We start from the raw sequence: 25567 nt of genomic DNA on the forward strand, positions 1-25567 counted from the left end.
AGGGCCAGTGTTGCCAAGTCCGCGGTTTTCCTGCAGAATTGGGCTACTTTAACACTTTTGAGTTTCAATTGGGCGGGTTTTGTTGTGAAAACCTGGCAACCCCGTCAAGGGCTCTCTTTTTCTCTGCCTTATGAGAGAAATGTTTTGCTGACCTTTAAAGATGTGTGGAAAAGTGCGGACCGCAAAACACTGAATAATCATTTTGTCTGCAGCCATTGCATATCGCGCCGTTTTATTTCCTTTTCCGGTTAAGGACGTCTTAGGCTGTTTCGCCAGTGTACGTACAGTGTAAAGGCAAATATCGGATATGGGTCGCTTTTAAAAGATGACGGAAGCGGGTCAACAAAAAAATCGGATATAGTCACCAAATCGGAATTTGTGCGTCAAGACCGGCAGTGTAAAAGCAGCCTATGAGTGTTTTTTTTTTGCTTTGTTGCATGTAAACCTTTTGTAGAAGATCAAAAACAAAATTAGGATCCTTTAAAATGGCATAAACCTCCTCCGTTCGTGTGTGTGTGTGTGTGTGTGTGTGTGTGTGTGTGTGTGTGTGTGTGTGTGTGTGTGTGTGTGTGTGTGTGTGTGCAGGAGATCGAGACATCTGAACCGTGCAGCTGCATTCACTTCACTGGATACAGCATCATCATCGGCACCAACAAGTTCTACGAGATTGAGATGAAGCAGTACGTGCTGGAAGGTGAGATGATCCACACACACTCTGCACTGTTGTTGCTGAGTGCTGTTTTTTAACTGATCTGAGGTGTGTGTGTGTGTGTGTTCAGAGTTCCTGGATAAGAACGACGTGACGCTGGCCTCGGCCGTGTTCGCCGCCTCCTCCCACAGCTTCCCCATCTCCATCATCCAGGTGTCCAGCGCGCCGCAGAAAGTAGAATATCTGCTCTGCTTCCACGGTACGTGTGTGTGTGTGTGTGTGTGTGGCCATGTTTTTGTGAAGTATCAGGACACAAATGTGTATAATGCCATGGGTATGACACGGGTATTACAGGAGAGGGTGAAATATGAGGACATTACCCATGGCCCCACTTTACAAAAGGCTTATAAATCACACAGGAGGAGTTTTTATGAGAAAGTAAAAATGCAGAATGTTTCCTGTGTGTGTGTGTGTGTGTGTGTGTGTGTGTGTGTGTGTGTGTGTGTGTGTGTGTGTGTGTGTGTGTGTGTGTGTGTGTGTGTGTGTGTGTGTGTGTGTGATGGGTAGGTTTAAGGGCAGTGTGTGCGAGTGTGAGTGATGGGTAGGTTTAGGGGCAGTGTGTGTGTGTGTGTGATGGGTAGGTTTAAGGGCAGTGTGTGCGAGTGTGAGTGATGGGTAGGTTTAGAGGCAGTGTGTGTGTGTGTGTGTGTGATGGGTAGGTTTAGGGGCAGTGTGTGTGCGTGTGTGTGATGGGTAGGTTTAGAGGCAGTGTGTGTGTGTGTGTGTGATGGGTAGGTTAAGGGGCAGTGTGTGTGTGTGTGTGTGTGATGGGTAGGTTTAGAGGCAGTGTGTGTGTGTGTGTGTGTGATGGGTAGGTTTAAGGGGCAGTGTGTGTGTGTGTGTGTGTGTGTGATGGGTAGGTTTAGAGGCAGTGTGTGTGTGTGTGTGTGTGTGATGGGTAGGTTTAGGGGCAGTGTGTGTGCGTGTGTGTGATGGGTAGGTTTAGAGGCAGTGTGTGTGTGTGTGTGTGATGGGTAGGTTAAGGGGCAGTGTAAGGGGATAGAAAATACGTTTTTTACCGTATAAAAACCATTACGCCTATGGAATATCCCCATATGTCAAAAACAAACGTGTGTGTGTGTGAGAGAGAGAGAGACAGACGGTGGAGATGCTCGTGAATCTGTGTTTGACCAGTGTGTGTCGTTGCTTACAGAGTTCGGCGTGTTTGTGGACGCGTACGGCCGCAGGAGTCGCAGCGATGACATCAAATGGAGCCGCCTGCCTCTGTCCTTCGGTAAAACCTTATCAAAATAAATCTGTTTAATTCAGCGTTAATAATCAGTACACAGTCTAGAGTTTGATAGTCCTGACCTGATCACAACAAGAGCGACACAGAAAACAGAACAAATCACTAGAAACCGGTTACACCAAGAACAAACCAATCGCATGCATGTCATGATTGATATATATATATACACACACCGATCAAGCATAACATTATTCACACTGACAGGTGAAGTGAATAACACTGATGATCTCTTCATCTCCTGTTAGTGGGTGGGATATATTAGGTAGCAAGTGAACATTTAGTCCTCAGAGTTGATGCGTTAGAAGAAATGGGCAAGCGTAAGGATTTGAGCGAGTTTGGCCAGATTGTGACGGCTAGACGACTGGGTCTGAGCATCTCCAAAACTGCAGCTCTTGTGGGCTGTTCCCGGTCTGCAGTGGTCAGTATCTATCAAAAGTGCTCCAAGGAAGGACCAGTGGAGAACCGGCCACAGGGTCATGGGCGGCCAAGGCTCATTGATGACCGTGGGGAGCGAAGGCTGGCCCGTGGGGTCCGATCAAACAGACGAGCTACTGGAGCTCAAACTGCTCCAGAAGTTAATGCTGGTTCTGATAGAAAGCTGTCAGAATACACAGAGCAGCTCAGTTTGAGACGTATGGACCAGTCAGGGTGACCTCTGACCCCGCCGAAAGCACCAACAGTGGCACGTGAGCATCAGAACTGGACCACGGAGCAATGGAAGAAGGTGGCCTGGTCTGAGGAATCACGTGTTCTTCTACATCACGTGGATGGCCGGATGTGTGTGTGTGTGTGTGTCTTACCTGGGGAACACATGGCCCCAGGATGCACTATGGGAAGAAGGCGAGCCGGCGGAGGCAGTGTGATGCTTTGGCCAATGTTCTGCTGTGAAACCTTGGGTCCTCCATCCATGTGGATGTTACTTTGACACGCTCCACCTACCTAAGCATTGCTGAGACCATGTTCAGCCTTTGATGGAAACGGTATTCTGGTGGCTGTGGCTCTTCCAGCAGGATAATGCTCCTGACACAAAGCACAAATGCTTCAGGAATGGTTTGAGGCGTCGACTCGGCCTCCAGATTCCCCAGATCTTAATCCAATCAAGCATCTGTGGGATGAGCTGAACAAACAAGTCCGATCCACCTCGCAACTTACAGGACTTAAACGATCTGCTGCTAACATCTTGGTGCCAGATACCACAGCACACCTTCAGGGGTTTAGAGTCGTTGACGGGTCAGGGAGACCAACACAATATTAGGACATAATGTTATGCCTGATCGTTATATATATAACGGTATTCACGGTTCAACATGCGCTTGTGAATTGCGTTGAAAATGTTCAACAAATTCTATAATTTGCCTCCATCCCAATATACTGAACAACGCGACATGCATTCACCTCACACGTTAGTGCTAGAGTTATACTCACGGAACACTATCACAATATTCACAATCACCAAAGTTCATTATTTATATTTTACAGTGAAGTCTATGTAGTGTTTTATTTGTACATTTATTCATTCAATTTCACACTTAAATGCTACTGTACATCTCTGAGCTGCCACTGTAAATCTTTACATATGTATTCTGTATTATACAGTACACTAGCAATGTGTACAAGGTTTTTTTTAAAGTAAAAATCGAAGTTTAAGTCAGATTTTTTAGTTATTTTAAGTAAAATAAAGAAAGAGTATTTTGCAATCAAAAAATAGTCTTTTTTTCTCCTGCTGTTCCTGTGGCTTAAGAATAGAACAGCAAAAAAACGAACCGAAAACCGTTAAAAGCCGAGGTATGTATTGAACCGTGGACTAACTGTATTGTTGCATCCCTAATATATATATATATATAATTTGATTTAAATGTTTATAATATGTGAAAAGTATTTATACAGTCATTTATTATTCAAATATTTATGTAATATACACAACCATTCTAAAGTTGTAGGTACATTTTTTTTATGCTGTTAAAGAATTCTCTTCTGCTCTGCTCGCATAAATATGTAATCAAAAATACAGTAAAAATGTGCAATATTATTACATAAATCATCTGTTCTCTATGTAAATATACAGTAAAGTGTAATTTATTCCTGTGATCAGAGCTGAATTTTCAGCATTGTGTTTGATGTCAAGATGATTTTTACTCACGTGAAATTAAATGAACTCTATTTACGGTCTTATTTCATGTTTCTGGTCTTATTGTGACTCACTCGTCATTAAAGAGATAAAAATGTCACGAGAGCGTTTGATGTGAGTCCCGATCCTGTGTGTTTCTCCACAGCGTACAGAGAGCCGTACCTGTTTGTCACCTACTTCAACTCTCTGGACGTCATCGAGGTTCAGAGTCACTCTGCGCTTGGGTAAAGCTGCCGTCCAGTGTGTGTGTTTTGGTTTCGTTGTTGTTTTGGTGTGTGTGTGTGTGAGTGTGTGTGTGTGTTCCTTGTTTGGCAATACTTGTGAGGGCACAAATGTCCTCACTTAAATAGTAAAATATGAAAACAACTCACTAGTTTAACATTGGACTGGTCCTCACTGGTTAAAAAGGCTTATAAATCTGTTGTTCTGCAGATGTTTCTGTGATGGGAAGGTTTAGGGTGTGTGTGTGTGTGTGTGTGTGTGTGTGTGTGTGTGTGTGTGTGTGTGTGTGTGTGTGTGTGTGTGTGTGTGTGTGTGTGTGTGTGTGTGTGTGTGTGTGTGTGTGATGGGTAGGTTTAGGGATAGGGGTTGGGTTAAGGGATAGAAAATATCATTAACCTGATATAAAATCAATGGAAGTCTATGTAATGTCCTCACTAATATAGTGAAACAAACGTGTGTGTGTGTTCAGGCCACATGCGTACGCACACCTGGACATTCCTAACCCGCGGTACCTGGGTCCGGCCATCTCATCCGGAGCCGTGTATCTGGCCTCGTCCTACCAGAATAAGCTGCGTGTGATTTGCTGCAAAGGCAATCTGAGTCAAGAGGGCTCGAGCGCAGAAACGCAGAGGAACGGCTCCACACGCAGGTCAGTGCTTTGAGCTTCCTGTCATGGGACTGAGCCATCCTTTATAGGGCTGAACCTTTGGGGGCGGTTCTCATAAATACTGTGCTTTTTTATAAACAATAAAGGGGTGGTTGTATGCGATTTGACTTTTGTAACTTTAGTTAGTGTGTAATGTCGCTGTTTGAGCATAAACAGTCTCTGCAAAGTTACAGCGCTGAAAGTTCACTGCAAACGGAGATATTGTCTTTTAAAGTTACGGCAGTTTATTGCCTACAAAAATGGCCGCTTTGGACTACAACGAGCTTCTTCCTGGGTTGGTGACATCATAAACCCTCGCTAGTCTCCGCAGATGTGACTTCTGCCTGTAATGGGAAGGGGCGTGGCCTTATCCTGAGCTTCAGCCAATAAAAATACAGGAAACTACATTTGGCCATCTGATCAATCTAAGACCATTGGGTTTTTCGGAGGGAGGGGCTTCATAGAAGCAGGAAGCAAACGAGCCGCTCAAAGCACAGACAGCGGTGCGGAATAAAGGGAGGATAGAAGAAAAATACAGCGTTTAAAAAAAGAAGTATTAAGACATGTTATACTGCGCCCCATAAACACAACCAAGCCTAGAAAAAAAAACACAGAACCACCGCTTTAAGAAAAGCAAATGCTGAACTTATTCAAACAAACAGCTCTTTATTTACCATTGGATTGCAAACAAGCAGAGACGCTCCAAGCTGTGTGTGGCACTTCATTCCTGAAAAAGGTGGGCGGAGTTATGAAGTTTGACTGACATTTTGAGGAGCCAATGGAGTTATGAGGTTTAGTCACATGCTCTCTTTTATATCTTTCAGTGGTTACATATTTGCAAAACCGTGAATGGTGACCAATAGTAATTATATAAAAATGACAAAATATGCAGATTTGAGGTTCCTGCCCCGACAGAGATATACACACATATATATATATATATATATATATATATATATATATATATATATATATATATATATATATGAATGAATGAATATTTTATTTAAGTGTCATGCACTCATGGTGCCCAGCCCACATGGACTTATATGACACTATCCAATAATTTGGAAAGATGACCATCAAAATTATATACATACAATAAAAAACAAAATAATAAGCCCCAACATCCTGACATAATCAACTAAACTAAATTACCTCCTGTCAGGGTACAAAGTCTTTTGTCGTAATGTCCATGCCTTCTCAACATATATATATATGTGTGTGTGTGTGTGTACACACGTCTTTATTTACAATAGGGTTTTATTTGTTTACATTAGTTTAATATATTAGTTGAGACATTAGATTAATAAATACTATAAAAATATATTGCTCAGTTTGTTTATATTAGCTAATGCAATAACCAATGTGAACAAATGACCTTATTGTAAAGTGTGTATATGACAAAATAATATTATTTTAATTTATTATTAAATAAAAATATTAAAATAAGAAATGTATTCTATTGTAACAATGCTATTTCACTTTAACATTTAATATTTAATAAATTAAAAATAATTTTATTTTACAGTACAACGATACAATACTAATAATTATTTCTTAATTTATTCTGTCAGATGTTAAACCATAGAGCTTTTATTTTGGCGGGAAACGGCAGGGAGACAAAAAACTTTTGTTTTGTTAACGGATTTATAAACGATTCAAAGTTTGAAAGATGGTCCACAAATGCGTGTTAAATCGATTGGCTCTGAGACACAGAAAACACCAGATCAACCCTGAGACACACAGCTCATCGTTTCATTTAATTAATCTGATCAATTACACACACAAAATGTCATTTGGATTAATCCTGCAGCCCCTACGATTTAAATGACACGTGACCCCATGTGACCTAAAGTCTGCCTGTAATTGGTCCAGAGGTTCTGACTGTGTTTCTCTTCTTTACAGGAAGAAAGGTGCTTTCTTTATTTGTGCTAAGGAGTGACTGAGCATGAACATTTTAACCTCTGACCTGAGTGATGAATAAAGTGTTTTTATGGAGAATAATCTGAACATGTGACTAGTTTTAATGTGACACACTGAACACTCTTCATCATTGATGAATCCCAGCACATTAAGTTTTGTTTTATAAGTGTTCAGAAATGTTTGAATATGCGAATGATTGTTTTTCATAGATTTATTGTGATGAATGTGGCACGTTTTCTCCCTCAGCTGTGATTATATCAAGATATTAGTTGTTTTGCTTTCATTCTATCTAGTTATTTAAAGCATAAATACACTAAATTGCCAAAAGATGAGACGCCTGCCTTTACATGCACATGAATTTTAATGCCATCCCAGTCGGCCCAGCCTCTCTAACAGCTCCAGCTCTTCTGGGAAGGCTTTCCTCAAGGTTTAGGAGTGTGTTTATGGGGATTTTTGCCCATTCTTCTAGAAGCTCATTTGTGAGGTCAGGCACTGATGTTGGACGAGAAGGCCTGGCTCTCAGTCTCCGCTCTAATTCATCCCAAAGCTGTTCTATCGGGTTGAGCTCAGGACTCTGTGCAGGCCAGTCCAGTTCCTCCACACCAAACTCCTCATCCATGTCTTTATGGAGCGACGATTTGTGAACTGGAGCGCAGTCATGCTGGGACAGGAAGGGGCCGTCCACAAACTGATCCCACAAAGACAGGACCGTGAAATTGTCCAAAATGTCTTGGTGAAGCATTAAGAGTTCCTTTCACTGGAACTAAGGGGCCAACCCCTTAAAAAAACAACCCATGCCATAATCCCCCCTCCACCAAACTTTACACTTGGCACAATGCAGTCAGGCGAGTCCCGTTCTCCTGGCGACGGCCAAACCCAGACTCGTCCATGGAATTGTCAGACTGAAGCGTGATTGGTCGCTCAGAGAACACGTCTCACTGCTCTAGAGTTCAGTGGCGGCTGCTTTACTCCACTGCATCCCACGCTTTGCATTGCTCTTGGTGATGTAAGGCTTGGATGAGCTGCTCGGCCATGGAAACCCATTCCATGAAGCTCTCTCCGCTGTTCTTGAGCTCATCTGAAGGCCACAGAAGTCTGGAGGTCTGGAGCTGTTGACTCTGCAGAAAGTTGGAGACTTCTGCGCACTGTGACCCTCAGCTTGCGCTGACCCCGCTCTGGGATTTAACATTTCGTGGCTGAGTTGCTGTTGTTCCCAATGGCTTCCACTTTGTTATAATCCCACTAACAGTTGAGCGTGGAATATTTAGTAGTGAGGAAATGTCAGGAATGGACTTATTGCACAGGTGTCAGCCTATCACGGCCCCACGCTTGAGTTCACTGAGCTCCTGAGAGCGACCCATTCTTTCACTAATGTGTGTAGAAGCGTCTGCAGGCCTAGAGCTGGAGTTATACACCTGTGGCCATGAAGAGATCGAACACCTGGACTCAGAGATCACAATACTTTTGGCAATGTAGTGTGTGTTAATGTTATTATGGATATGGCGGGTGAGGAGGTGCGTCTCACCGATGGTTGGTGAGTAATCCTGTGATTTTTAACTGGTTTAGTAGCGCACATGAATCTGTTCACTGGTCTAATGGGCGTGTGGTTCATCATCAGCTCTGGATGTCACATTAATAACTTGAATATATTTCTTCTCTTCTCACTGGTGAATGTCTATCAGGTGATTGTAAACTGTGTAAAATGTGGTATAGTTTCCTCCAGGTTCTGTTTCTAAAGCCATAATAAATTAAATGATATAAGCCTATGGGCCGTTCACACCAGACACGAATGAGGCAAATAAATAGCTTAAAGCTGGACATGTGAACATTTTGAATCCATTTGCATGTGACATCCACTACACAACAGACGCAAATTCGCGTCATGGGAGGGGCTTCTGCCAGGCACCGCAGTCGTCAGAGGGTCTAGCCCAGGATAGGCTGCTCTCGCTGTGGTTAATGAGCGCCGCTGATCGCCTGGATCTCACACCTCCGAAAACGCCTGATCAAATTTTCAAATAGGCGCTCTCTTGAAGGTGCACTATGCAACTTTCCGTCCACTGGAGGGCGTCTATTCAAAACAAATGCGTAGTTTGATGACACAAAATTTGAGCGCAGCATCTTGGGAGATGTGGTCTTCACTTCACAGCCGGTGGAAAATAGGACTCGGGCAGAAATCACGTTGATGGATGCAGTTATTAACGTTACTGTAGTGAAGCAGAGCAGGAGCGAGTGTTGAGGAGATGAGCACGGCCGCTGGAGCGATTGGTTATTAACGTTACTGTAGTAAAGCAGAGCAGGAGCGAGTGTTGAGGAGATGAGCACGGCCGCTGGAGCGATTGGTTATTAACGTTACTGTAGTGAAGCAGAGCAGGAGCGAGTGTTGAGGAGCTGAGCACGGCCGCTGGAGCGATTGGTTATTAACGTTACTGTAGTGAAGCAGAGCAGGAGCGAGTGTTGAGGAGATGAGCACGGCCGCTGGAGCGATTGGTTATTAAAGTTACTGTAGTAAAGCAGAGCAGGAGTGAGTGTTGAGGAGATGAGCACGGCCGCTGGAGCGATTGGTTATTAACGTTACTGTAGTAAAGCAGAGCAGGAGCGAGTGTTGAGGAGATGAGCACGGCCGCTGGAGCGATTGGTTATTAACGTTACTGTAGTAAAGCAGAGCAGGAGTGAGTGTTGAGGAGATGAGCACGGCCGCTGGAGCGATTGGTTATTAACGTTACTGTAGTAAAGCAGAGCAGGAGCGAGTGTTGAGGAGATGAGCACGGCCGCTGGAGCGATTGGTTATTAACGTTACTGTAGTGAAGCAGAGCAGGAGCGAGTGTTGAGGAGCTGAGCACGGCCGCTGGAGCGATTGGTTATTAACGTTACTGTAGTAAAGCAGAGCAGGAGCGAGTGTTGAGGAGCTGAGCACGGCCGCTGGAGCGATTGGTTATTAACGTTACTGTAGTGAAGCAGAGCAGGACCGAGTGTTGAGGAGCTGAGCACGGCCGCTGGAGCGATTGGTTATTAACGTTACTGTAGTAAAGCAGAGCAGGAGCGAGTGTTGAGGAGCTGAGCACGGCCGCTGGAGCGATTGGTTATTAACGTTACTGTAGAGAAGGAGAGCAGGAGCGAGTGTTGAGGAGCTGAGCACGGCCGCTGGAGCGATTGGTTATTAACGTTACTGTAGTGAAGCAGAGCAGGAGCGAGTGTTGAGGAGCTGAGCACGGCCGCTGGAGCGATTGGTTATTAACGTTACTGTAGTAAAGCAGAGCAGGACCGAGTGTTGAGGAGCTGAGCACGGCCGCTGGAGCGATTGGTTATTAACGTTACTGTAGTGAAGCAGAGCAGGAGCGAGTGTTGAGGAGCTGAGCACGGCCGCTGGAGCGATTGGTTATTAACGTTACTGTAGTGAAGCAGAGCAGGACCGAGTGTTGAGGAGCTGAGCACGGCCGCTGGAGCGATTGGTTATTAACGTTACTGTAGTGAAGCAGAGCAGGACCGAGTGTTGAGGAGCTGAGCACGGCCGCTGGAGCGATTGGTTATTAACGTTACTGTAGTGAAGAAGAGCAGGAGCGAGTGTTGAGGAGCTGAGCACGGCCGCTGGAGCGATTGGTTATTAACGTTACTGTAGTGAAGCAGAGCAGGAGCGAGTGTTGAGGAGCTGAGCACGGCTGCTGGAGCGATTGGTTATTAACGTTACTGTAGTGAAGAAGAGCAGGAGCGAGTGTTGAGGAGCTGAGCACGGCCGCTGGAGCGATTGGTTATTAACGTTACTGTAGTGAAGCAGAGCAGGAGCGAGTGTTGAGGAGCTGAGCACGGCCGCTGGAGCGATTGGTTATTAACGTTACTGTAGTGAAGAAGAGCAGGAGCGAGTGTTGAGGAGCTGAGCACGGCCGCTGGAGCGATTGGTTATTAACGTTACTGTAGTGAAGCAGAGCAGGAGCGAGTGTTGAGGAGCTGAGCACGGCCGCTGGAGCGATTGGTTATTAACGTTACTGTAGTGAAGCAGAGCAGGAGCGAGTGTTGAGGAGCTGAGCACGGCCGCTGGAGCGATTGGTTATTAACGTTACTGTAGTAAAGCAGAGCAGGAGCGAGTGTTGAGGAGCTGAGCACGGCCGCTGGAGCGATTGGTTATTAACGTTACTGTAGTAAAGCAGAGCAGGAGCGAGTGTTGAGGAGCTGAGCACGGCCGCTGGAGCGATTGGTTATTAACGTTACTGTAGTGAAGAAGAGCAGGAGCGAGTGTTGAGGAGCTGAGCACGGCCGCTGGAGCGATTGGTTATTAACGTTACTGTAGTGAAGCAGAGCAGGAGCGAGTGTTGAGGAGCTGAGCACGGCCGCTGGAGCGATTGGTTATTAACGTTACTGTAGTGAAGCAGAGCAGGAGCGAGTGTTGAGGAGCTGAGCACGGCCGCTGGAGCGATTGGTTATTAACGTTACTGTAGTAAAGCAGAGCAGGAGCGAGTGTTGAGGAGCTGAGCACGGCCGCTGGAGCGATTGGTTATTAACGTTACTGTAGTAAAGCAGAGCAGGAGCGAGTGTTGAGGAGCTGAGCACGGCCGCTGGAGCGATTGGTTATTAACGTTACTGTAGTGAAGCAGAGCAGGAGCGAGTGTTGAGGAGCTGAGCACGGCCGCTGGAGCGATTGGTTATTAACGTTACTGTAGAGAAGCAGAGCAGGAGCGAGTGTTGTGGAGCTGAGCACGGCCGCTGGAGCGATTGGTTATTAACGTTACTGTAGTGAAGCAGAGCAGGAGCGAGTGTTGAGGAGCTGAGCACGGCCGCTGGAGCGATTGGTTATTAACGTTACTGTAGTGAAGCAGAGCAGGAGCGAGTGTTGAGGAGCTGAGCACGGCCGCTGGAGCGATTGGTTATTAACGTTACTGTAGTGAAGCAGAGCAGGAGCGAGTGTTGAGGAGCTGAGCACGGCCGCTGGAGCGATTGGTTATTAACGTTACTGTAGTGAAGCAGAGCAGGAGCGAGTGTTGAGGAGCTGAGCACGGCCGCTGGAGCGATTGGTTATTAACGTTACTGTAGTGAAGCAGAGCAGGACCGAGTGTTGAGGAGCTGAGCACGGCTGCTGGAGCGATTGGTTATTAACGTTATTGTAGTGAAGCAGAGCAGGAGCGAGTGTTGAGGAGATGAGCACGGCCGCTGGAGCGATTGGTTATTAACATTACTGTAGAGAAGCAGAGCAGGACCGAGTGTTGAGGAGCTGAGCACGGCCGCTGGAGCGATTGGTTATTAACGTTACTGTAGTGAAGCAGAGCAGGAGCGAGTGTTGAGGAGCTGAGCACGGCTGCTGGAGTGATTGGTTATTAACGTTACTGTAGTGAAGCAGAGCAGGAGCGAGTGTTGAGGAGCTGAGCACGGCCGCTGGAGCGATTGGTTATTAACGTTACTGTAGTGAAGCAGAGCAGGAGCGAGTGTTGAGGAGCTGAGCACGGCCGCTGGAGCGATTGGTTATTAACGTTACTGTAGTGAAGCAGAGCTGGAGCGAGTGTTGAGGAGCTGAGCACGGCCGCTGGAGTGATTGGTTATTAACGTTACTGTAGAGAAGCAGAGCTGGAGCGAGTGTTGAGGAGCTGAGCACGGCCGCTGGAGCGATTGGTTATTAACGTTACTGTAGTGAAGCAGAGCAGGAGCGAGTGTTGAGGAGCTGAGCACGGCTGCTGGAGCGATTGGTTATTAACGTTACTGTAGTGAAGCAGAGCAGGAGCGAGTGTTGAGGAGCTGAGCACGGCTGCTGGAGCGATTGGTTATTAACGTTACTGTAGTGAAGCAGAGCAGGAGCGAGTGTTGAGGAGCTGAGCGCGGCCGCTGGAGCGATTGGTTATTAACGTTACTGTAGTGAAGCAGAGCAGGAGCGAGTGTTGAGGAGCTGAGCGCGGCCGCTGGAGCGATTGGTTATTAACGTTACTGTAGTGAAGCAGAGCAGGAGCGAGTGTTGAGGAGCTGAGCGCGGCCGCTGGAGCGATTGGTTATTAACGTTACTGTAGTGAAGCAGAGCTGGAGCGAGTGTTGAGGAGCTGAGCGCGGCCGCTGGAGCGATTGGTTATTAACGTTACTGTAGTGAAGCAGAGCTGGAGCGAGTGTTGAGGAGCTGAGCACGGCCGCTGGAGTGATTGGTTATTAACGTTACTGTAGAGAAGCAGAGCTGGAGCGAGTGTTGAGGAGCTGAGCACGGCCGCTGGAGCGATTGGTTATTAACGTTACTGTAGTGAAGCAGAGCAGGAGCGAGTGTTGAGGAGCTGAGCACGGCCGCTGGAGCGATTGGTTATTAACGTTACTGTAGTGAAGCAGAGCAGGACCGAGTGTTGAGGAGCTGAGCACGGCTGCTGGAGCGATTGGTTATTAACGTTACTGTAGTCTAAAGCAGAGCAGGACCGAGTGTTGAGGAGCTGAGCACGGCCGCTGGAGCGATTGGTTATTAACGTTACTGTAGTGAAGCAGAGCAGGAGCGAGTGTTGAGGAGCTGAGCACGGCCGCTGGAGCGATTGGTTATTAACGTTACTGTAGTGAAGCAGAGCAGGAGCGAGTGTTGAGGAGCTGAGCACGGCCGCTGGAGCGATTGGTTATTAACGTTATTGTAGTGAAGCAGAGCAGGAGCGAGTGTTGAGGAGCTGAGCACGGCCGCTGGAGCGATTGGTTATTAACGTTACTGTAGTGAAGCAGAGCAGGAGCGAGTGTTGAGGAGCTGAGCACGGCCGCTGGAGCGATTGGTTATTAACGTTACTGTAGTGAAGCAGAGCAGGAGCGAGTGTTGAGGAGCTGAGCACGGCCGCTGGAGCGATTGGTTATTAACGTTACTGTAGTGAAGCAGAGCAGGAGCGAGTGTTGAGGAGCTGAGCACGGCCGCTGGAGCGATTGGTTATTAACGTTACTGTAGTGAAGCAGAGCAGGACCGAGTGTTGAGGAGCTGAGCACGGCTGCTGGAGCGATTGGTTATTAACGTTACGGTAGTGAAGCAGAGCAGGAGCGAGTGTTGAGGAGATGAGCACGGCCGCTGAAGCGATTGGTTATTAATGTTACTGTAGTGAAGCAGAGCAGGAGCGAGTGTTGAGGAGCTGAGCACGGCTGCTGGAGCGATTGGTTATTAACGTTACTGTAGTGAAGCAGAGCAGGAGCGAGTGTTGAGGAGATGAGCACGGCCGCTGGAGCGATTGGTTATTAACGTTACTGTAGAGAAGCAGAGCAGGAGCGAGTGTTGAGGAGCTGAGCACGGCTGCTGGAGCGATTGGTTATTAACGTTACTGTAGTGAAGCAGAGCAGGAGCGAGTGTTGAGGAGATGAGCACGGCCGCTGGAGCGATTGGTTATTAACGTTACTGTAGTGAAGCAGAGCAGGAGCGAGTGTTGAGGAGATGAGCACGGCCGCTGGAGCGATTGGTTATTAACGTTACTGTAGTGAAGCAGAGCAGGAGCGAGTGTTGAGGAGCTGAGCACGGCCGCTGGAGCGATTGGTTATTAACGTTACTGTAGTGAAGCAGAGCAGGAGCGAGTGTTGAGGAGCTGAGCACGGCCGCTGGAGCGATTGGTTATTAACGTTACTGTAGTGAAGCAGAGCAGGAGCGAGTGTTGAGGAGCTGAGCACGGCCGCTGGAGCGATTGTTAAACAAATACCCGCCTCGCGAATACCGACTTATTATGGCGGGACGGGAGACAGTCGCCAGGCGCCTGCACAGATCCGCTCTTCCGGTTATGATTATGAGGTAAAGCAGCTCTGTTTATCATATTAGATACATTTAAGTGTGTTTAAAACGATGTTATGACGTTACTCCGTGCGTTCACTTGTTCAAACTGCTAAGAGTAAAGCGCTCCTGCCAAATAAAAGCCGAAACCGAGGGTAACGCCGATATGACGAGATTGACAGGCGACTTCCTCAAACTATGCTGAAACGTGCCGGTCCTCAGTTAAAATAGCAATTTTCTCAGAATTTACAAATAGTTGGAAACATTTGGGATATTGTAGGTACTCAACTGAACAAAATATATTACACCGGCCTAGTGGTTTTTGGATATTTTACTGCAAAAATACTACATAGTGCACCTTTAATAAATAAACCACAGATTTCAGCTTTAAACAACTACATTTTGTGACACAATAACACTAGTATTTTTGGCCCCACTTTATATTAGGTGGTCTTAACAACTATGTACTTACATCAAAAAGTAAGTACAATGTACTTATTGTGTTCATATTGTATTGCAAAACACTTTTGCTGATATTGATGTGGGATTCGGCTAGAGTTAGGGACAGGTGTGGTGGTGTGGGTCAGTTTAAGGTTAAGTTTAGGTGTAAGGAAAGTGCCAACTGTGTACTTACAGATGTAATTAAATTCAGGTCATCTTTAAAATGTAAGTACAATGTAAAAACATGTATGTGCACAATAAGTGCATTGTATCAAATTATTAATTACAATGTTGGTTGGTACATAGTAGTAAAGGCCACCTGATATAAAGTGGGTCCGTATTTTTAAATTACTCTGTTTCCCATCCGTCACTTTACCACGTGACAGCAGCAAGCAGGCTCTTCATTGGTTAACACAGCGCGAATATCCCCCAAAGTTCAGATTTTTCAACATTCGCGTGTCATTTGCACCGCAGAATGTCTATTCACCTCTTCACATTGACTTAAAGGGATAGTTCAGCAAAAAAGGAAATGTCTGTCATTAACTCCTATCGCCAATGTCACGTGATTTCAGCAGATTGACACGCGATCCAAATCATGAATCATGACCGTTTGATTCTTAATTTGAGGAACGCGGAAGAGAAGACAATGCTGAATGCTCTGCTGCAACGGATCGCGTGTCAAACTGCTGAAATCACGAGACATTGGCGATCCGAATCATGAATCAGTTCACTGATTCATAACCGTTTGAATCTTTATTTGAGGATTAAATACAGACCCGGAAGAGAAGCCAATGCTGAATAAAGTCGTAGTTTTTGTTATTTTTGGACCCAAATGTATTTCGGATGCTTCAAGAGACTCTAATTAACCCACTGATGTCTCATATGGACTACTGTGATGATGTTTTTATTCCCTTTCTGGACATGGACAGTATAGTGTGCATACACTTGCATACGCTCTCGGACTAAATATAAAATATCTTAAACTGTGTGTGAAGATGAACGGAGGTCTTACGGGTGTGGAGCGACATTAGGGGGAGGAGTTAATGACAGACATTTCATTTTTGGGTGAACTAACCCTTTAACATGTAAATCACTCGTGCTTATCGCTTCATTCGCATCTGGTGTGAACGCTCCAATATAAATACGACAGACTGACCTGGACTCTGTTTCCCCGCAGCCCAAACAAGCGCGGCCCGCCCTCTTACAACGAGCACATCTCCAAGCGTCTGGCGGCCATGCCTGCGGTCCAGGAGGGGCTCCACCAACCCGGCACACCGCACCGCTACCGTGAGGCTCGCACCGAGTTCCGGCGGGAAAAGTCCCCGGCGCGGCCCCTGGAGCGGGAGAAGTCCCCGGGCCGGCCGGAGAGATCGCCGGGCAGGATGATGGACCCTCGGCTGGACTGTTCTCCGGGGCGAGTGATGGACCTGCGGAGAGAGAGGTCACCGGGCCGAGGCTTCGAGGAGCCGCGGCAGAGACTGCACACAGGGTCGGCCCGAACGCCCATCAACACTGTTAACAAGGTCAGGATCACTGAACACACACGCACACACACACACACACACACACACACACATTCAGTCATGAGTTCTAATGTTCAAAACTCACATTGAAACGAGTGTGTGCATGATTCAATGACTTCACTTTCAGTGTCTTCACTTATTTTTACATATCTGGTTTAAAATGATCTGAACACGAAACGCCCATCAACACTGTTAACAAGGTCAGTGTAGCGGCAAAAAAAGCTTGACATTTCCAGTTTTGTCTCGTTTCTTGGCCACTGTGAGAGGTGATGCAATATTTTGGACGCGTGCAAAGTAGCATCAATTGAACCAAAGAGGCTTGTTGATGTTTCTTAACGATAACTGAAATGTATTAATTGAAAAATAAATATGCATTGTAGCATAAAACAAACAAACAACTCCAAGGCCGCTTTCAGGCTTTCTCCATGTGCACGGTCAAAAAACTGTGTGCTCTTGCACCAGCATCCTGTCGAGGTGGCATATCCTTTTAAACATTTACCTCACCTATAGAGGGCACACACTCCAAGAATAAACAATTAATAATACAACAACAAAATTATATTTAAATGTATTGATAAAAATTTTTATAAACTAGTAACTGGCTCCTACAGTCAGGATGACTGAACACACACACACACACACACACACAGAGAGATTCAGTTCTACAGCCAGTAGGGATGGGTATCGTTAAAGGGTTAGTTCACCCAAAAATTAAATGTCTGTCATTAACTCCTCTCCCTAATGTCGCTCCACACCCGTAAGACCTCCGTTCATCTTCACACACAGTTTAAGATATTTTATATTTAGTCTGAGAGCGTATGCAAGTGTATGCACACTATACTGTCCATGTCCAGAAAGGGAATAAAAACATCATCACAGTAGTCCATATGAGACATCAGTGGGTTAATTAGAGTCTCTTGAAGCATCCAAAATACATTTGGGTCCAAAAATAACAAAAACTACGACTTTATTCAGCATTGGCTTCTCTTCCGCGTTTGTGTTCAATCTGTTTTTTGAGAAAATTAAAGGCTTTTAAGTGTGCCTTATAGTGCAAAAAAATAATGAGATCTGTTTGTGTGTCCAACAGGTGTGGGATCAGTCGTCGGTGTGAGGGAAGAACATCCAATCAACAGGAAGCACGTGTCTTCCGATCCCAAACGTGGATGTGGGAAACTCAGCACAACATGACCACAGCGATCTGGCCAGCGTTTACTAGAGCTAGCGTTTCTAAACCACACTAGCACACACACACACACACGGGAGTTTGTCTTGATTTTCTGTCTCTCTTCACTTGCCTTCTGATTTCGATGGAAGCTCGTTTCTGCCACAGAATAACAAAAATAAGACTTTATAATCCTACGATTCTGATGCTTTCGCACAATTGCTAGTTTAGTCAAAATTCTGAGTTTACAAATCATAATTCGTCATGGAAGCAAAGGTATTTTTAACTTTTTATCTCACAGTTCTGACCGTTTTTCTCACAGTTACGAGGTTAGATCATGCTGGATGGCAGACAAATGGCTTGAAAATTCAGCCTTTTCTTAAGATTGTGGCTTTGCGAGTCTCACGATTCAGAATTTTGCGGGAGAAGTTCAGGTATTTTTACCTTTTTATCTCACAGTTCAGGCATTATATCTTGATGAATTGCTTTTTTTGGTACAATTCTTTAAAAAAAAAAATTTAAATGCTTTGAATTTTCTCAGAATGGCTTATTTGTGAGTCTCACAATTCAGATGTATGGGGAAAAGTCCTAATTGAGAGATTTAAAGTCTATTATTCCATGGCAAACAGGGAAAAAACTGAATTGCAAGATGTTAACGCAGAATTCAGAGAAAACTGGCCAGATATAAACTAAGGAAAAACATCATAATTGTGAGTTAACACTTCAGTTTGTTTTTTGCTTCCGCGTTGGGAAAAAAGCTATTGTGAACTTATATCATAATTCTGACTGTTTTTCTCAGTTATGAGGTTATATCGCACTGATTTGCACAAATAAATGCTTTTTTTCTCTCACAGAATTCTGAAAGAAGAACAAAACTTTTAAAATGTGATTTTGCAGATTCTGACTTCTCTCAGGATTGTGAATTTGTGAGAGGAATATCATAATTGTGTGTTTTATTCTATGATGAAAATAAAAAAATAAAAATTGCAAGATGTTAACTCCGAATTCAGAAGAAACTGGCCAGATATAAACTCGCAAATTTTGAGGAAAAACATCACAATTCTGAGTTTACATTTCAAAATTTGCCATGGAAAAAAGAAAAACTTTTTATCTCACAATTACCGAGGATATATCGCACTGATTAAACTGATTTGAAAATTCACTTTTCTCAGGAGTGCAAATTTGCGAGTCTCACAATTCAGAATATTGGGCAGAAAGTCATAATTGTCAGTTCACATTTCACATTTCAGTTTAGTTTTTTTGCTTTCGTCATGGAAAAGGGGAATTTTAACTTTTTTATATCTCACAAGTGTGCGGTTATATCTGGTTTCTTGCTGATTCGCAAGAATGTTTTTTTTAGTTTTTTTTCCACAGAGTTCTTAAAAACAAAACTTTTAAATGTAATTTTGAAAATTCACTTTTCTCAGAATTGCAAATTTGCGAGTCTCACAATTCAGAATCTAGAGGGAAAGTCAGAATCATGAGATATAAAGTCTTTGTCTCAGAAAAAAAAAAACTGAATTTGCAAAATTAACTATAAATGGCCAGATATAAACTCGCAAATTGTGGCATACACGCTTGTAATAGTGAGGGAAAAGTCATAATTGTGAGTTTACGCTTCCTAATTCAGTTTATTTTTGCTTCCGCTTTGGGAAAAAGCTATTGTTAACTTTTTACCCCATAATTCTGATTGTTTTTCTCACTATTACGAGGTTATATTGCACTGAATTGCAAGACAAAAATGATTTTTTTCCCCCTTTTCAAATGTGATATTGAAGATTCAGACTTTTCTCAGAATTGTGAAAATCTTGTGTGAGAATTAGTTTTTTTATTTCATGATGAAAAGAAAAAATCATAATTGTGAGTTTACACTTCACAATTCAGTTTATTTTTGCTTCCGCATTGGGGAAAAAAAGCTATTGTTACGTTTTTATCTCATAATTCTGACTGTTCTCACAGTTATGAGGATTTTATCGCACTGAATCACAAGACAAATGGCTTTTCCCCCACTGAAATCTGAAAAAGAAAAAAAAATTAAATGTGATTTTGAAGATTCAGACTTTTCTCAGAAGTGTGAGTTTGCGAGAGGAAAGTCGTAATTGTGTGAGAAATTTTTTTTTATCCATGATGAAAAGAAAAAATCAGGATTACAAAACCGAATTTAGAGAAAACTCGCAATTTTGAGGAGGAAAAAAACGTTCGAATTGTGCGTATAAACATCGTATTTAATTTTCCGTGGCAGAAATGAGTTTCCGTCGTGTCCTCTTCCCGCACTACCCACAATCCCCGGCGACAGCGTAGCGTCCGTCTCGATGGAGCGGAGCCTTTGTACCCTCCAGAATGTCACACGTAACCCCTGTAAATACGGCCACGTGATGTTTTTTATAAGACGATATCAAAGCGAATCGCGAGGCGGGTCTATTTTTGTTAAGAAGCGAAGCGTGAGGAACGGGTTTGTAACTGGATGTGATTCTCAATCTGAACATTTTTGCTTGAATCAAGCCGGCTCGATTGCTCTCGTGTGTTTGGTGTCGTGTTCGGAGCTTTATCGTCTGCTTTCCATGAGCCATGATGAACTCAGGATTAGAATGTATGAATCCTAAAGGATGTTTTTCCGTGGAAAGCGGCGCGTGCGGTGACGTCTCGTTCTGTCGCATGGAGACGCTGTGACGGGTTTGTTCTGTTCCTGCTTCTCATTTCTGTTCCCTGTAACTTTGATGCACTTCGTTCTGCGCTAATCGATGCCGATGTTAACCCACTGCTGACCAGAGATGTAGCGTTTCTTGTTTTATCATTTTTTATGATTATGGTCCGACAGCATTATCTATTGCCACTAATAAACAAAAGCTCTATCTTTATCCCAGCCTCTGCGTGTTTCTTGAGCCACTTTCAGGATTCAACAGACAGGTGAGTGAAAATAAGAGCATTTGATGAATGGATTGAATCAGACCACAGAAACTCTTCACATATTTAACCTGGGGCTCGTTGCATAAGCTTAGCCTCTATGTTAAGACGGTGTCTTTAAGCACTAATTTGTCCAACTAGCAATTAGTCAAAATGTAATCAGTCTTACTTTCTAATTCAAACACTGCAAAAAATGCTTTTCTTTCTCAGTATTTTTGTCTTGTTTCTAGTCCAAACATCTCAAAATTCTTAAAACAAGAAGTATTTACTAGACAAGCAAAAGTAATTGTCTTGTTTTGGGGAAAATAACTCAAAATGAAGAGAGTTTTTGCTTAAAATAAGATAAATAATCTGCCAATGGGGTGAGAAAAATAATCTTGTTTTCTGTTTGAATTAATCTTATTTTTCTCACCCCATTGGCAGATTATTTATCTTATTTTAAGCAAAAACTCTCTTCATTGTGAGTTATTTTCCCAAAACAAGACAGTAATTTTTACTTGTCTAGTAAATGTTTCTTAATGTAAGAATTTTTAGATATTTTGACTAGAAACAAGACAAAAATACTGAGTAAGAAAAGCATTTTTTGCAGTGAATTGAACCGATCTACCATTTTATGTAACTGATTTAAAAAAAGTTAGTCAGTCTTAAAGAAAAAAAGTTTGATGACTTACTTTTAAAACTAGTCGTGTTTTTTTTAACTAAAGTGGTTTAAGCAGCCGGCCTCTGGGCATATGCAGGAATCTTGAAGTTAATTAAGACTTTATTCTCAAAATATTTTATCAGACTTCAAGTTCTAATCGGCAACTAACCTTTAACTTAATAAACAGTTGCAAATAAATCTTTAGAGCACAACCATACAACAGAACTCAGATAAGCTCGGAAGAAACAAAGCTCAAAAGAATAAATTAAAGCAGAGTAAGGTTTATTAAAATATACATTAACAACAGCAACAGGCACTTGTATACTGATTCAAACTCCTGACATGTGCCTCAGTTCATTTGATTTGCTTTCAATAAATGTTTTAGTTTGCTCCAGATCGTTGAGTTTGTCTTTGTGTCTTCTTGCCACAGGTGAATGTTTTAGCGGTGTCCGAATCCGGAAACATTGACTTTAAAGTAGGAATGGCCGATACGGCCTAGAATCCATAGTGCGAAATACAACCCCAAATCAGAAAAAGTTGGGACAGTATGGAATGTGCAAATAAAATAAAAAAGAAGTGATTTCTAAAATTACTTTGACTTGTATTTCATTGCAGACAATATGAACACAAAATATTTCATGTTTTGTCTGGTCAACGTCATGTCATTTGTAAATATGCATCCTTTCCTGTCATTCAGACCTGCAACACATTTCAAAAACAGTTGGGCCAGTAAAGCATTTACCACTTTGTAATGTTGCCATTTCTTTTCACAACACTTAAAAGACGTTTATTGTGCGTTCACACCGCCGGCGGCGAGAGCGTCAAGCTGGCCGGAAGTCATTCATTTTCAATGGGAGCCGGGCGGCGAGCTCCGGCGAGAGCGGCGCGTCTTGGACGATTTGGGCGTCGAGGAGAGTTGAAATCAGCTCAACTTTATGGTAATGAGCTATGACGCGGTTCGGCGGCAACAGGCGGCAACCAGTCAGAATGTAGAAGTGCTCCGCTTGAGAGAAATCCAGAGAACGCAGGCCTGTAAACTTTGGTTCCGACCACATTAGTTCCCAAGCAATTTGTAGGAGAGGTTGATCATTGCTGTGCGGGTTTCCCTATCATTTATGACAAGATCATTCACAGTGATGTGTAATTTGTTAAGAAGTCGCGCAACACTATTTTATAGGCGCTAGAACGCTCGTTGTTCAGCGGGTGTGCAATTAATTCTTACTTTCACATTTAAACGATTTCATGAAGTTAATTTATACCCTACTTGTGGTCAGTATATCCATCAACATGCGTGTTTGATTTGCGGCCTCTTTAAATACAGTTTAAAAAAAGAAAAAAACATTCGATCTACGTCAGAGCGGCAGCACGTCCACGGAGCTTTCTACAGTGTCGTTGTCAGGGCGGCAAGAGCGAATTTTGACGCTCTCGCCGGCGGCGGTGTGAACGCACGTTTAGGGACTGAAGACACCAAGTGATGAAGTGTTTCAGGTGTAATTTTGTCCCATTCTTCCTGCAAACAAGTCTTAAGGTGGGCAACAGTACGGGGTCTTCGTTGTCGCATTTTGCGCTTCAAAATGTGACACACATTCTCTATTGGAGACCGGTCGGGACTGCAGGCAGGCCAGTCAAGTACCCGTACCCTCTTCCTCCGCAGCCAGGACTTTGTAATGTGTGCAGAATGTGGTTTTGCAATGTCTTGTTGAAATATGCATGGACGTCCCTGGAAAAGATATCTTCTTGAAGGCAGCATATTATGCTCCAAAATCTCTTTGTACTTTTCAGCATTAATGGTGCCTTCACAGAAGTGCAAGTTACCTTTGCCAAGGGCACTGACACAACCCCATACCATGACAGACCCTGGCTTTTGGACTTGTTGCTGGTAACAGTCTGGATGATCCTTTTCTTCTTTGGTCCGGAGCACACGGCGTCCATTCCTCCCAAAAAATACCTGAAATACTGATTCATCTGACCACAGTACACATTTCCACTGTGTGATGGTCCATCCCAGATGCCTCCGAGCCCAGAGAAGTCGACGGCGCTTCTGGACACTGTTAACATAAGGCTTCCTTTTGGCACAGTACAGTTTTAACTGGCATTTGTGGATGTAACTACGTATTGTGGTACTTGACAAAGGTTTGCCAAAGTAGTCCTGAGCCCATGTGGTGATATCGCTTCTAGATGAATGCCGATTCTTGATGCAGTGCCGCCTGAGGGATCGGAGATCACGGATGTTCAGCTTAGGCTTGCGGCCTTGTCCTTTACGCACTGAAATTCCTCCAGATTCCTTGAATCTTGTAATTATGTTATGCACTGTTGAATGTGAAATATCCAAATCTCTTCCTATCTTTCTTTGAGGAACATTGTTTTTAAACATTTCAATAATTTTCTCACGTATTTGTTGGCAAACTGGCGATCCTCGGTCCATCTTTGCTCCTAAAGGATTAGATCTTTCTTGGATGCTGCTATTGTACCAAATCATAATTTCAATCACCTGTTGACATCACCTGTTTCAAATCACATCATTATTTAACCCTTTTACCTCATTACTAGCCCTAAATTGCTCCTGTCCCAACTGTTTTTGAAATGTGTTGCAGGTCTGAATGACAGGAAAGGATGCATATTTACAAATAACATGAAGTTGACCAGACAAAACATGAAATATTTTGTGTTCATATTGTCTGCAATGAAATACAAGTCAAAGTAATTTTAGAAATCACTACTTTCTTTTTTTATTTGCGTTTTCCAAACTGTCCCAACTTTTTCTGATTTGGGGTTGTATATTGCAACTTCTTGCGATAACGATATATATTGTGATATTTAAATTTGTATATAAAATATAATAGAACCATTTCAGTACAGGTTATATAGACTCTAAGAAAAGCCGAACTGCTATTTTTTTAAAGAAAGAAATGTTATTGTAGTTTTGCGAACGTTTATTGTGCAAGACATAATGTTGCATAAATACAATTCAAGTCCACTAGCTGCAGAGACTTCGATGCTCCAATGCCCCATGTCCTTCTGTCTTTTTCAGACCTCAAAAGCAACACAAAAAAGCCGTCCTGCTCAAAATGGTTCCTATCATGGCAGTGAATGGCGAACCAGGCTCAAACTTTACAAAAAGGATGCAAAAGATTCCCACGATGATACAGGGAGACGCGCGCTACATATGGAAAGAGTTCAGGAGGCATACTGTAAGATTTATTATTCAGAAATAAATATTATTCAGTCAAAACACTGAGCTCGGTTTACAAGATTATTGCATTCAAGTTTCAAAATGTGAGGGCGTTCATTTATTTCCCTTCTCCAAGGAATAAAAAAAAGGCATTTGGGGGGTAAAATGTGTGTTGTTTTGGCAAGGTTGCAGCTAAAATTGTCATTCCTGGGTCTATATATCCCATAATTGAGGTCGCTTCAACCCGCGGACATGGAAAACAACCGGCGGGAAAACCACAGACTTGGCAACACAGTGCAGTTGAGCTCTGTTGACATTTGAAGACTAACGTTATGCGTCGCTCCGCTGCTCTGATTGGTTGTCGGTCTGTCCAATCGAGGTCTTTCCTGGTTCGGTTGAAACACGCCCCAAAATTTACATATTACAAAATTGAATACCTCAAAATCACGATTAAGACTTTTTAATAACTTTTAAGGGTCTTAATTCTTGCTAAATGGATTTATCAACTTTTTTTTGTTTTCCAGCACAAATATCTAAACATCCTTAAAGCAAGACACATTTACTGGAGAAGCAACATGAAGAAATTACGTCTTATTTTATGAGAAATTGAACAAAGTGAAGTGAGTTTCTGCTTAAAACAAGAACCAATATTTGTGATTGGGTATGAAAATTACTTTATTTGAATTAAGCAGATTTTTATGAACACAATGGCAGATATTTCCACAAGATTTCTAATGTAATTTATTTAACCTTTAAATATTTGCACTAGAAAACACGACATAATTACTGAAAAATCACTTTTTTGCCGTACATGTGATCAGAAGGTTCAGTAAAAGTTATCTCCATATATTACTGTTTGGGAGCAGAGCAATTTAAACTTTAAGATATTAAAACCTAATGAAGATCTGTTGGAAATTGTATTGAAGTGTCTCTAAAACAACTCCTCGTGAGCTTAGACGTGTAACTTAAGTTAGAGAACATGTTGACCAGTTATGTTCCCTTCAGTTTATTCCTTAATTTTCTTTGGTTTTAAATTAACCTTTATAAAAACCCTGGATAATACCATAAATTGAAATTTATATTACCATATAATATAAGAATTTCCATTATGATTTAACTCATGACTGCTCAAAACTGTCTACATTTATTTATTATTGTTCTAACAAAACA

At 43.3% G+C, this 25567-nt stretch overlaps 1 protein-coding gene across 7 annotated transcripts in view; it reads left to right on the forward strand.

Moving 5' to 3' along the window:
• cita (citron rho-interacting serine/threonine kinase a) overlaps nucleotides 1-20539 on the forward strand; it is a 196765-nt gene extending 176226 nt beyond the window's left edge. For all 7 annotated transcript variants that reach the window (XM_067439785.1, XM_067439788.1, XM_067439786.1 and 4 more), the window contains 7 exons: nucleotides 586-694; nucleotides 780-908; nucleotides 1863-1943; nucleotides 4232-4310; nucleotides 4778-4957; nucleotides 16174-16519; nucleotides 17607-20539. In XM_067439785.1, the coding sequence (XP_067295886.1) occupies nucleotides 586-694; nucleotides 780-908; nucleotides 1863-1943; nucleotides 4232-4310; nucleotides 4778-4957; nucleotides 16174-16519; nucleotides 17607-17630 (948 nt within the window). In that variant the 3' untranslated portion in view covers nucleotides 17631-20539. The remainder of the gene's footprint in view (nucleotides 1-585; nucleotides 695-779; nucleotides 909-1862; nucleotides 1944-4231; nucleotides 4311-4777; nucleotides 4958-16173; nucleotides 16520-17606) is intronic.
• Nucleotides 20540-25567: the final 5028 nt, after the last annotated feature.

This window comes from Pseudorasbora parva, chromosome 3 (assembly GCF_024679245.1).
Source record: "Pseudorasbora parva isolate DD20220531a chromosome 3, ASM2467924v1, whole genome shotgun sequence".
Lineage (NCBI taxonomy): Eukaryota > Metazoa > Chordata > Actinopteri > Cypriniformes > Gobionidae > Pseudorasbora > Pseudorasbora parva.